This window comes from Botrytis byssoidea (genome assembly GCF_014898295.1).
Source record: "Botrytis byssoidea strain MUCL 94 chromosome Unknown BBYS_016, whole genome shotgun sequence".
Lineage (NCBI taxonomy): Eukaryota > Fungi > Ascomycota > Leotiomycetes > Helotiales > Sclerotiniaceae > Botrytis > Botrytis byssoidea.
Genome location: NW_024065857.1, coordinates 751,247 through 764,997, shown reverse-complemented (window position 1 = coordinate 764,997; position 13,751 = coordinate 751,247). Strand labels below are relative to the sequence as shown.

Here is a 13,751-nt window from a genome sequence, read left to right as displayed (position 1 = left end):
GGCACCTAGTCGCCTGTACTGTGTAGTTCATGACTTTGCGATGTACACACCACATGTTCGCAATCAAAACAAATAATAAATATCTTCATAACATTTTCATAACATACGTAGCATACATAATGTGTGTGTATATGTGTGTGTGTGTACCTAGGTATAAATACAATTCAAGTCTCTTATATTCGTCACTCGGTCGCTTGCACTCGCTTTCCCTTTTTTTCTCTCTCTCTCTAAATCATCGACCTTGCTCCCTGCCGTTACTCCTTTATCAACGGGGCTCTATCCTTATAACCCTATCCCGGGGATCACATATTTAGCTTCCATTCCATCCTTTCCATTATGATCAAAGTCCAAACTGTCCAAGCTGTCCAAACTAGACTCCGGTCTAGTCTCGTTCATATAGTTTAACAATAACAAATAACTCTTGAGTCCTGAGTCTTGAAAACAAACAAGACAGGTCTGAGGTTCTTTCCTTCATTCAGCAGTCTTGGCAATCCATTGAATCCAAGCTTTAAGGATACCCGACCACAACCTAACAATCATACCAAGACAATAGGAAAGAACACTGACAGCTTCCATCCAAAAGCAAATGAGAAGGTACTGGTATAACATGTGGTCACCACAAGAAATCAACATGTTCGGTTCGATCAAGGTAGGATTGATTGATCGCGTACGAGCCCTGTCTAGACTCTACAAAACCCATTTCTTATCCGCTGCGGTGTTTCTTCTTACTTCGTAGTCACTTCATGATCAGTCTTGTTTGCAAATTACATCGGATTCTCGCTCATATTTTCCATTATACCCTTTTCAAGTTTTTATTTTCTACCCTTTGGATTGGACGGAGTCTTCATCGATCATCAGATTTCCCCATATCCCACCTTTTTTTGTCTTAAACCGTTATACCGCTGATCGATCTTCAACGTTTTCCATACATCGATATTTTGTACATACATCCCTTAAATGCATAATTGCCGATGATAATAATTCCCCAGCCCCCGCAGAGTCTTTACTAGAAGCTCTTCAATTGATTTACACTTGGAAACTCCATCTGCGCTACCTTTCTAGAGGTCAATAATGAGTTTGCCTCAGGATCTCGAGAAAGGAATATTGGCAGAGGAGGAACATGAACAGGAACATGAAATTGGAACGAAAACAGAATCAACCGCATACCAATCCGATAATTCGAGAAACCCTTCGCCGAAAAATGATGGTTCTGCAAATGCGTCGATCGCCGACCGAGATTCGAATCTCGAAGCAGTCAAAACAATGGATGAAGGTCACATCGATGATCTCGAAAGACAAAAGGTTCGAAACAACCACTCGCATTGCGCATTCTCGAAATACCTACTAACATTCCTTTCTCATTTAGACAACCACCGAATCAATAAAAGTCGGACCATCCTCCCATCGCACACATCCAAATTCCGACTCGAACGATAAGACCAGCACGAACTCGAAATCCTCCAGCGGTTCCAGACTCGCCCGCATAGCCCATCGATCTCATACTCCGCGTGCCAAACTTCCACCGCGGCCTATACCAGTCTCCAATCTCGCAAACGGTATCGTAGGATGGGAAAGCCAGACCGATCCCGAAATGCCTCTGAATTTTCCGGAAACGAAGAAATGGGTGCTGACGGGTCTACTGGCTAGCATTACGTTTATATCTCCGCTCGCTTCCAGTATGTTTGCGCCTGGTGTAACATTTGCAGACAAGGAGTTTCACAATTCCAGTCTCATATTGAGCTCTTTCACCGTGAGTATCTTTGTCTTGGGATATGTCGTTGGGCCGTTAATACTTGCGCCTTTGTCTGAGATGTATGGGAGAAGATATGTTCTGACGGGTGGTAATATAATATTTTGTGTATGGCAGATTGGGTGTGCATTGGCACCTAGCTTGAGTACATTGATAGGGTTTCGATTTATGGCTGGATTGGGTGGTTCGGGTTGTTTAACCATTGGAGCTGGAATGATTGCGGATTTATTTCATGCGGACAGAAGAGGATTGGCGACTTCACTTTTCAGTTTGGGTCCTTTGTTTGGTCCTGTTATTGGTCCAATAGCTGGAGGTATTTCCCCATTCGTTATACCGGTCAAAGTGCAGTACATCTAACCAATCTCTAGGTTTCGTAGCCCAAAGAATCGGCTGGCGTTGGGTATTTTGGATTCTTTTCATTGCCGGAACTATCATAACTATCGGTATCGAATGTCTCAACGTAGAAACTAACCCACGTCTCCTCATAAAACGCAAGGTCGCGCGTCTCTCCAAAGAACTCAGTCGATCTGATCTCCGCAGCGTATACGATCCAAGCAATTCAGCACATCATTCAAATGCTTCTGTTCTAGCAAATGCCATGATTCGACCCCTGAAAATGTTAATTTTTAGTCCTATTGTGTTTATTCTGAGTTTGTATATGGCGGTCGTTTATGGACTTTTGTATTTATTGTTTACTACTATTACGACGGTTTTCACAGATAAATATCATTGGGCGCCAGAATTAGGTGGATTAGCTGTGAGTATATCTCTTCATCTCTTTCACCTCCAAAATCTCCATCCTCCCGTTTACTGCCAATCTAACTGTCTACTAGTACATAGGTCTAGGCTTTGGTTTCTTCCTTGGTCTCGTAGTAGTAGCTCGTATCTCGGACGTTACGGTAGTCCGCATGACGAAAGCAAATAATGGGATCTTTGAGCCTGAAATGCGATTACCGGCTTGTATATTTTTTGCTTGCTTTATACCGATTAGTTTTTTCTGGTATGGTTGGAGCATTCAGGGCGGCGTTCATGTAAGTAGTCCTCCCTACCTTCTCACTCTCCTTCGCCCTTCCCTGAAGATTCTAACATCCCCAGTGGATCGTGCCCATAATCGGCCTCATTCCCTTCGGTTTCGGTATGATGGGTATCTTTATTCCAATTCAAACATACGTCATCGACAGCTTCCCATCCTTCGCTGCGTCAGGAATCGCAGCATTGACAGTATCACGGTCGTTATTCGGAGCATTTTTACCACTTGCTGGACCGGCTATGTATGCAAAATTAGGGTACGGATGGGGAAATAGTGTATTGGGATTTATTGCACTGGCGTTAATTCCGGCGCCGATGATTATTTATAAATTTGGAGGGAGGGTGAGGAAAAGGTTTCCTGTTAAGCTTTAAAGGGAGAGGGAAGAAAAAGAGGAGGAAATTCAGGAAACTGAGGTACGAAAAATAATAAAGTGTGTGTGTGTGTGTATTTGATATACAACAAACCGCAAACACACATGACACAATGGAACAAAACAGAATAGTAATTCCTCATGACGGAAAATCATGAGAGGAGACGAAAACGAGATGAAGCGAAACATCCATCAACCTTACAAAATAACACCCCTACACACATAATTTCGAAAAAATTAGCGAGCATAAGCGATGGAGTTATGATATTCATTGGTTATTATTTGGTTAGGAATTGGGTGTTTACATTATTATTATTCTAAGGGTACTTACTGGTTGGCTCAGGTTCAGGTTGGATTGATTGGTGCGCTTGGTGCGTTTGGAGACCACTTACTATGAAAATGAGGGAACTGGAACTTTGGGGCATTTAGTACTTAATGGGTACTTACTGAGTACTTACTGAGTATTGAGTATTGATTGGTTAATGGGATTTTCTTATGATATGATTGATTGGAGTTGGAAGAGGATTGAAGCTTGAAGGATGGATCCTTTCTTGTTGGCTGTTGGTTGGGAGTTGAGGTTGGAATGAGGGTGAGTGAGGGTGGATGTGAAAGGGGGGAAAGGGAGGGAGAAGAAAATTGTATATAGATTATGTGTGGATGTGAGAGTAGGAGCGGGCAAATGGTTGATGGTTGGTACGTATATATTACAAAACCATACGTACGATGTTGTTTATACCGATTTTAATAAACTCGATATGAAGTTTACTCATGAGTAAATGAGTGAATTGGGGAATTAAATTCATTCATTCTTCTATTCATTATATTATACTATTAATTAATCAACTTCTTACCTTGATTTTCCCCAATATCTAAAAAAATACCCATCTACTGAATGAATGATTGATTGATACCTCTCATTATCGCAAGCATCACTCAAACAAAACGACGAAGAACGAACAAACATTCAATTACATGTTCTTCAACCAAACCATTCTCACTTCTCAATATATGTGTATACATGTATCACATATACGTCATCACAAAAAAGAAAAAAGGTTTTGTTGCATATCGCATAACTTCATGACGTCGATAATGATGACGAGAGATGATGTAGATGGTTGAATAAAATGACGTCGGTGACGTAGTTTTTGACATGTATGGATTTTTGAGATTTGGGAATATATGAAACAACACGTGAATTTCGGTTTTGGGGATGTTTGGGTATTGGGATTGGATTTGAGAATGAGAATGAGATGAAATGGAAATGAGTTAATTATGTGAAGAGGTGTAAAAGACAAAAAAGGAAAGGAAAAGAGAAAATTACAGATATAATGTGTGTGAATAATGATTGATAACTCAATATAAAATCTTATATTTCGATCTCACCACCACGAGAATGCCAAAAAATCAAGATGAGGTATTTAAGAGTCGAATCCGAATACTATTCTTCCATTCTCTAGATTCCGGAAATCTTCTCTTACACGTCTTTTTGTTTTGGTCTGAAATAATCACTTTCACTCATGTTCACTCACTTCTGACCCAGAGGTTCGGACCAAAAGGGGTATGTATATAGTTACATACCTTATTTGTGAAAAATAACTGAATGGAACGGAAAATTGAAAAAAAAAGGATGGTACAGGGTAAATGGATTCCGCGTGGCTAAATAACTATAAAGAAATAGAGATGGCGAACATTGCCCTGGTAGAATTTCTCAGGACAAATAGTGTAAATATAAAAGCATTTACTTGCGTTCTCTCGCTGACCACTTCCTACTAGCTTTCTAAATGAATAATAAACACGTCTTGTATGAATACATCTGGAAACATGATAGGGATGAGTCGGTATTCCTGTACATTTATTGCATTTTTGGAAGAAAAACAAGCAGGCGTATTTACAGTGCGGATGTGTGTTTAGTGATACCTTCATCGACAAGCTGGTTTGAAAGCAAGCGAAATAAGAAAAAACATCAGAGGATCAAGACGAAAGAAAGATGGGATGGAGTTTAAGGATCGCTAAGAGGCCAAAACTTCAAGTACTATTGCTTCGACTGTTGAAGTAGTGAATCATCAGATAAAATTGTAGATCCACCACACGGGCAGGAAAGTTTCACCCCTCTCAAGACTTTCAGATCTACCGAGTATTAGGTATATCTCCGATTCCCTCCAATCCACTCTTTCGCCACTGTAAGCAATCCCATAACTAATGAATACAAATAGGGAGCACGATAACTTTGAGAGTGCAAAACTGCGTAAAGATTTGGTCTGGTCATAGATACCTTCAGATGAACGTCGGTCACATTCATCCAATGTGATCACTATCCCATTCTCATCAATAATCCATTCCCGATAATTTTCCAACACAAATTTTTCTCTTCAGATGATATTGTTGTGAATTCGCCTCCCATAATGCAGATCTGCCCTTTTCCATGTCGTAGCACATCAAATGACTTTGCCGATTGCCATCAGCAACACGCTCAAGCTGTATTACCGCAGAAATCCAACAAAATACCGAGATCTCCAGTGCATATAACCCCACATGATCCCACTGCGAGATATGAGGCAGTGGAACTGTAGACTCGTGATGAGGAGAATAGGTTTTGCAAAAGTGTCGAGTTTGACATTTCCGAGGACAAAAAAATCTAAGAGCACGGTGGGAAAAATGCAATATTGTGGGTGGGGCGAGTTTGTGATTCAATGAAGCTTTTGAATTACCATCTTAGGTAAAGAAATGCGAGGAGATGAACTACCATCTTTATAGTTGTATATCGCTTTAAACACATCAGATACAAGGGTGAGAATAAATGCATGAAACCTCAGCCTGAGTAACATCAAATGGTATCAAGATTTTAGAATTGCAAGCAAAACATTCTAAAGATGTCCATATATTTTCAATTGATTGAGGTTTTGGTAGCGAGTTTATTGAGATTGAATAAACGGCGTTCGAGCTTGAGGTTTAGAAGTATTTTCAGCTTTCGAATGACGATGCCGGAGATCCTTGGCCATACATCAAGCTGTGAAATGTTATGCAGCCATACTTGCATTTGTATTATCTCGATTTAAACCCAGTCAAGATACAAACTCTCGTGATGTCAAAAAATCCAACGGTTCAAATGATATGAAGTGGCATCATCACTGTGTTGGTACATCTGACAATGGAATGAGACAAAACCCAGTGACATTCTGAGGCCCAAGATCGATGTGCAATAATAATAGTAACGTTGATACAAGCTGATAATAGACGTTGCTGATTGAGGAATGCGCGAGGAAATGGTGAAAAGGTGACAGGATCGCAAGAACTCATATTGATGTGGAAGAAAATATGATAGAAATAAAGTCAACACTTGGGGCACAGTATATGGGCCATCCAAAGTATTAAGAATATGCGAGTATGAGCTGTCATTATCTCGGTTCATCTCCCCAGGTTCTTCATGGTTCCCGATCAATACTTTCTTAAAGAAGTGTTTCGGCATGCCAGTATTTATATATTCCAAGGCAGGTAAAAAGATTACCAAACATCAAAACTATAGTAAGCTCGAGCATTGCCAGCATCAGTAGTAGACTGAAATCTTTTCCAGATATTGTTTCATGATTCTCTCATGTTATGTAGTGGCTACATCATCGGAAGACATTCCCATAGGTGGAATATACTCCGTATGTGTCAATGTCGAATCATTTTGGTCGATGGGTAGATAACCATCCGCACTGTTGGAAGAATTTGGACGGAAATGCAGTACGAAAGCATTCATCTCTTCATTTGCATGAGAACATCCATGGGAATATCGTGAGGAATGCATTCGTGCGGTGTCACCGGTATCACAACTCACGGCTCACCAAGAGCTACTTTATTGGCCATGGATTGCTTTGGCCACTAGCTGAACTGAACCATTGTTGAAATTCGTACAACTTCACAGGGTAAGAATTGCCGTATTATCATCAGAAAATGTTAGTCAAAGAAATCGCAATAGAAGAATTCTATGACTTAAGAGAATTTTGACTCGGAAATTCAGAAGTTGCTGAGTGGAGTCGCGGTGAGAAAACTGATATTGGACAAGAGGAGTAGAGTTTCGGGTCGGAATATCTGGAAGATTCTATGCTAAGACCAAAGAAGGAAAAATATGTCATGAAAAAATGATTTTAGCCACATTTGAGGTGTGTCTGAATAAAAGATCAAAAGAAGGTATCATCAATTGATCTGTGCATCGTATCAATGCATACTTTGGTCCCTGCAAAAGCGGTTTCGGATGTCTTAGATTCGCCCCATTAAATTTTATACAGAGGGTGCACCATTCTCGGTAAACTCATTCCCCGCCTTGACATGGAAGAAACGGTAGGACAAGGAGAGAAAAAAAGTATTTTCATACCTTCACTCAAAACAACCTCAACTCTCAAACCTCGTATGAAAACATACTTTTGAGTGAGTTAGTTATGACGACTTGTGTTTGATTGATTGACTTGTCAGGAAGTTTGAATTCGTTCTCAAAGTAAATATACGAGTAGATGTTGAATGGTAGATGTTGGATATTAAAAGTATGGTAGGTAGGCGAGGTAGGGTAGTAAAGAAGATAAGAGGATAATTCCTAAAGTCTCAATAAATGTCTAATCGCACCATTCTCATTCGATGGTTGTTCACTTGTACTTTCGTATACAACTTTAGTGTCTATACGAGTAGTAGGTATTGAGATTAGGTCTTGGATGCCGGCTTATTGCTTTCAATCTTCTCCATATTCCGAATAACTTTCGTTAGGTTACATACATGATACTTGATACATGAACTACATGAAGCATGAAGCGCATTCTCCAGTGCTGCTATATTCGGGCGAAGCAGGTCACAGGTGGAAGATTGACAACACTACCTAGGCTCGAGCTAGATAGATAGATAGGTATTTCACTTGAACTAATTCCCTCATCAATTCAATTATATCTTTCGCATCACAAGAGCATGGTCAAAGCTGTACTCCATTGTTTCTTTGCTGGACCTAGGTACAATTGAAAGTACCGAACGGAGTACATGACATTTTCATAGTCTACTTGACTACTGTGCAGTTTGACTTAGCCTCTTCAATACTCCCTTCTAGCGTTCCATTGTTCACTAAGTGTTCAATTCATCAATTTCGTTCACCTCGATTCATCCAATGATTGAGACGAATAAGTCTAGATGAGAGTCTAAAATTCTTTAAATCCTTGTCTGCATGAAATAATACGACTACTCCATATAATTCAACTAATATATATTACATATGTGACTCCACACAAGCGATATCCACTATCAATCTCCACTAGTAAGTCGGCTACACCTTATCATGCATATGCATTAGCGGTAGCAATTATCGGCCGACCTTTCGAGCTATTTATTGCTCCAGTAGATCTTTCATTGTATTTATCGATCCATAGGAACGCCAGTCCAAATTGGATATTGCAGAGCCGCGGGATAAATCTCCGAAAAGGTTTGGTAGCAACAACGACAACAAGATCAATCTTTGTCTGCCCCCCCCTCCCCACCACAAAAACCAAGGAAAACAATACAATATACACGCTCTCAGAAATTCAAAAGGTAAGGATAAACGAGATATATCATCTCTGCATGCACAGCGGTAAGGTACCAGGTCAAGTAGGTAGGAAAATTTTATTTATCTGCATGTGGTTCTTAAAACGCTCAGTGCGGATGCTTGAGCGCAAGCAGAAGGGTAGTCCGACATATAGAGTGAACACCTCCTTCCCCCCTCCATTTTCACTTGGCTTTCAAACATTTAATTCTGTCTCTGCGAAATTTACTCTTTCGTTTCCGCAAACTCAATCAATATTATCATTACCTAAAATCCTAACAGCATCTTCACCTATTACGTCGTACTTCCTATAACTCCAATCTTCTCTCTCTTTCCTATTCGTCTTTCAGGACGTTGATAGGAAAGTTGCTACAACTTTTAGATTGAACATCCCTCTTTACTAATAAAGCTTCAATCTTTTATCGTCATCGAGAGCCAGAAAAGTCATATCTGGCTCACGAGCAATGCCCCGAGGAATTCGGAATTCTCGACAGGATCCCGATAAATTTCCTACCACTCAACTTTTTCTCCTTGGTAAGTTTTATTTCCACATTCCATGACTGCGCCACGCCCATGATCAATTCGAAACACAATATTAAGATCATTTTAGCAATTGTCCGTCTCGCAGAACCTATTGCCCTCACCTCTATCTTCCCCTACGCGTGGGCACTCGTAAAGAAATTCAAAGTCGGCAACGAAGATGATGCTTCTTTCTATGCGGGCCTTCTCATCTCAGCCTTTGCGCTGGCAGAATCTTTGACGGGCATGTACTGGGGTGGATTATCTGATAGAATCGGACGAAAGCCAGTATTACTAGCAGGATGTTGCGGAACGATGTTGAGTATGATTATGGTTGGATTTGCGTCGAATATTTGGGTTGCGCTCCTCGGCAGAGCTCTTGGAGGCTTCTTGAATGGAAATATAGGCGTTATTCAGACTATGGTTGGCGAAATGGTCACCAAGAAAGAACATGAGCGTAAGTTTGATTTCACTCCGGCGATCACACGGAGTACCTGAACTAATTTCTTCTTGACAGCTCGAGCGTACTCGGTCATGCCATTTGTTTGGAGTATAGGTACTATTATCGGTCCTGCGATCGGTGGCACATTCGCAGATCCTACCTTGACCTTTCCAAACGTTTTCTCACCGGATGGTATTTTCAACACATTCCCATATTTGCTTCCAAATTTGATGTGTGCTGGTCTACTATTCATCAGTATTCTAGCGGGATACTTCCTCCTTCAAGAGACACATCCGGATATGCAACCCCGGGTTTCTCTACCAGATGATACATACCATTCCGAGGAAACCCCATTGATGGCCACTGCCGATGCCATTAAAACACCTGCAGTCGACTTGCGCGCCGAAACTTACGGAACTTTCGGGGGAAGCGATGACAGTGAGTGGCGAAACACGCCCACTAAATCTATCCCTCCTCGAATTTTCAACAGGAATGTTGTCGCTTTGATTATCGCATTGGGAATATTCACATATCATTCCATGACATATGATCATTTACTTCCCATCTTCCTGGAGGATACAAAAGGTCCTAGGGAAAGTATTTCCATCATGACTAGCGAATTTATGATGCCTGGAGGTCTTGGTCTATCTGTGCAGCAAGTTGGTGTAATTATGTCCATAAATGGCATTATTGCGTTGTTTGTTCAAGCAGTCATATTTCCCTGGGCTGCAGAATTTCTCGGCACTTATAAACTCTTCATCGTGGTCAGCGTGCTACATCCAATTGCGTATCTCATGGTACCTATCCTCGTTTATCTTCCTGCTTCATATCTCTATGCCGGTCTTTACACAACTCTATTCGTCCGCAATCTCCTTTCAATCCTAATATATCCCGTTCTTCTCATCCTCATCAAAGAAGCTACACCCTCTCCAAACGTTCTCGGAAAAGTCAATGGTCTTGCAGCATCGGCTGGTGCGGCTTGTAGGACTGTAGCTCCACCTGTTGCGGGATACCTGTATGCGCTTGGTAGTAAGACAAATTTCACAGCGCTGGCTTGGCTTGGAAGTGCGCTTGTGGCAATGGTGGGAGCGGCTCAATGTTTTATGGTCAAGAGAACGAGAAGGGATGAGGGAGCTGAGGAGGAAGGAGATAAATGGATGGGTGTAAGGAGAAGATATAGTAAGAACAAGATGGTTCCTGCAATTACGGTGATTGAGGTTGATTCGACTTCCTCATCGGAAAACAATTCGGATTCGGAGTCGGTACGGGATAAGTAGGGGATAATGGTAATGGGTAAGGAAATGGTAAGGAAAATGAGTGTACGAAAAGATCAACGAAAAAATGATGCATGTATGGCGTTGGATTTGGGGGTTGGGAAAATTTTAGAAATCGAAGGCGTATTGGTGTTGATATGATAGCGTTTAGCGGCACTGGGCTGGCGTTTTTGAACTGGTGAGAGGGTCGATTGGATTGGATTGGATAGGAAATCAAAATAAAAGATGCTTAATGAATAGAATATGAAAATAAAATTTAAGATGTTGATTGAGTGGTTTGATTGTTTTTACGGGAGGGGGCGTTTTTATTATTGTGTTCTGAAGGAGGAAAATGTAAGAAGTCACATTTACAATGTTGAGATAATATGACATACCTGCCTACCATTGATCTCCGGATGTAGATGTATATATATAAACATGCATGTATGATGTATGATGTGTGTAGGATGTATGTAGGTCATACATCATACCTCCTCGGTACCAGGTATCTAGGATCAAGGTAGGTGGATATATAGGGCTTAGAGGCAATGTTTAATATTCATTATTTCCCGAGTCTCGACAGTTGAGATGGAAAATTCCGATTCCGATGCGGTGGTTTGATGTGCATGCATGCATGTATGGAAGGTTGATAGGACCTCGGAAGAGTGAGAGTGAAGTTTAAATAAGCTTTTTGGGGATTTCTGGGGCTGGCTGGGATTAGATTTCCGTATAGTTTTAGGTAGGGGGATGGGTAGGAGGGTTACGAATGTGAATGTGGATGTGGATGTGAATATAGATGTGGATTATGGGGAATTGTGAGGTGTGTACGAGTAGTGGTGGATGGGGAATGGGATGGGGATAGGAGAGGGAATTGGTGGAGTATCGTCTGTCACGTCATTCGGTAAGAGGTTGCGTGATTGAGTTTTAAGTTTTGAGTTTTAAGTTTTAAGTTTGGATTGTTATATTTTTGGGGATTCGAGGACGGGGGATAGGGGGAAGGGATATCTATATTAATATTAATTTAAGGGAGAATATTTTGTGGGAATGTGAAAATATGATGGTATAGATGATAGAGTAGTAGTCAATACGAAAGAAATTTGAGTTGGTAATTATATTCTCACTAAAATGTACCTTTTTTCAAAATATGTGAAACATTACTTTTATTTAGGTAAGTTGAGAAGAGAATTTGCCTATATAGATGCGTCTAGCCCATTAAGATATCTGTGTACCGTCTGTTATCATCCATCACAAATAGGTATTGCAAGAATGTCGAGTATTCAATACAGGATGCCAATTGATGATATGCCACTCCAGTCTTTGCTGCACAATGTCTATCCTCCTAGCATTGGTGGTGGTAAACAGGCGTTCCGTACGATTGGTGTTCGATAAATCAATCCATTCATAACAATAGCTCTGCCGCTCTAGCTCCATATCCAACTCGGACTCCAACAGCATCCATTCATTTCCTCAGATCTCCACAACATTACAAGATACCAGCAAGACCAATTCCGAAATAGCTGCGTCTGATCCTCTTGACATTTTCAATCACCATGAGTCCAGCACCGGCAACCGTGAATATGTGCAATTAAGGGGATTCGACCGCATTATGCATTTCTTTGCTGCTAGGCACCAATTCCGCATCCCCTCTCGCGCTCACGCACAGCAACCAAACTTCCTTTTTCCTCCTTCCCCCCTTCATTCTTTCTTCTCTTTTCCTCTTCCTTAAACTCCGCGAAAGCTTTCAATACGCCTCCGAAATTCCACATAATACTACAATTTGGACTTTCCTTGCGTGTGCGAGACACAATATCTTCCGTCTCGATACCATGTTTCTTTAGGAGAAGACCCATATCTTTGAAGGCTTGTTCGGGTTCCTTGGGTTCGATCTGGACTTCTATATATCCTTGTTCTATCTGTTCCCTGAGGTATTTGTTGAGTCGCCATTTGGAGAGGTCCAGGCCTAATAACAGACCTGATGCAATGGGGGTCATCGCGACGAAGTAATGAACGGGGTCGTTCTTGAAGCGCTGGGCAAAGCGTTGAAGGTGGGATCTTAGTGGTGGCATGATTAATTGAGAGTTTGATTGATTGATTGATGTAATGAAAGAAGGAAGATTCATAGAGGAATTGAAAAATATTTTCGAGGTGATAACTATGAGGTGGTCTAATGAAATAAACTACTATTACCTAATTCATATCGTCCTACTATCGTCATGGCAAGTGATCTTCGGGGCCTAACTGTCGCACTAGGTATAATCTACCAAACGAATTTATAAACCATCTTGAATTAGAATAGATATAGCCAATCCAAGGGTTATGGGACTTTTCAGTGTTGCAAAAATACATTCAAAAGGCTATTGAATACCGCTTAAGCGAGAATCAAATAAGCCTGACATTGGAAAGATTATAATATTGCACAGCTCAGTGAGCTTACACAGCTGCAGAAACTTAAGGTAGGTTTATCTTAGACCAAGTCCAGTCACCTCGATATATAAGTCTTATGTTATGCTGTATTGAAATCCCAAACTTTCAGTGGCTTTTCCCTCAAATCCGAGGCTTTACTCGTAGGCGCACACATTCATGAAAAAAAAGGGGGTTTAATTATCCCAAGGATGAACTGAACCTATTCGGATTATACACATAATCCCACTGTATGATCTTCAAATATGAAAAAGCTTGACTCCGTACCCCCAGAGGTAGTCTGTGAGTGAAAATTTGAGAATTTTTGGTAGTTGCTCTCACTTGAGGCATATCAGGTAGTGTTGCTAATGCAGATACCCGTCTAGACTAAAGTCGCCCAAATGTGTACCAGATACCAGATTCAACCAATTTCCGTGGTATCATA

General features: G+C 41.0%; 3 protein-coding genes across 3 annotated transcripts; 2 read left to right on the top strand and 1 right to left on the bottom strand.

Annotated features, from left to right (window-relative positions):
• Positions 1-1,071: 1,071 nt before the first annotated feature.
• Positions 1,072-3,151, top strand: EAE97_007996 (uncharacterized protein; the record flags this gene model as incomplete). Its single annotated transcript, XM_038878510.1, has 5 exons — positions 1,072-1,302; positions 1,367-2,063; positions 2,119-2,507; positions 2,584-2,781; positions 2,846-3,151. The coding sequence occupies 5 exons, from the start codon at positions 1,072-1,074 to the stop codon at positions 3,149-3,151; spliced, it is 1,821 nt and encodes a 606-aa protein (XP_038730760.1).
• A 5,527-nt stretch (positions 3,152-8,678) lies between these two features.
• Positions 8,679-11,241, top strand: EAE97_007995 (uncharacterized protein). Its single transcript, XM_038878509.1, has 3 exons — positions 8,679-9,226; positions 9,303-9,668; positions 9,729-11,241. The coding sequence occupies exons 1-3, from the start codon at positions 9,157-9,159 to the stop codon at positions 10,928-10,930; spliced, it is 1,638 nt and encodes a 545-aa protein (XP_038730759.1). The 5' UTR covers positions 8,679-9,156; the 3' UTR covers positions 10,931-11,241.
• Positions 11,242-12,528: 1,287 nt separating this feature from the next.
• EAE97_007994 (uncharacterized protein) lies at positions 12,529-12,972 on the bottom strand (the record flags this gene model as incomplete). The annotated part of the gene is made up of 1 exon (XM_038878508.1): positions 12,529-12,972. The coding sequence occupies one exon, from the start codon at positions 12,970-12,972 to the stop codon at positions 12,529-12,531; it is 444 nt and encodes a 147-aa protein (XP_038730758.1).
• Positions 12,973-13,751: the final 779 nt, after the last annotated feature.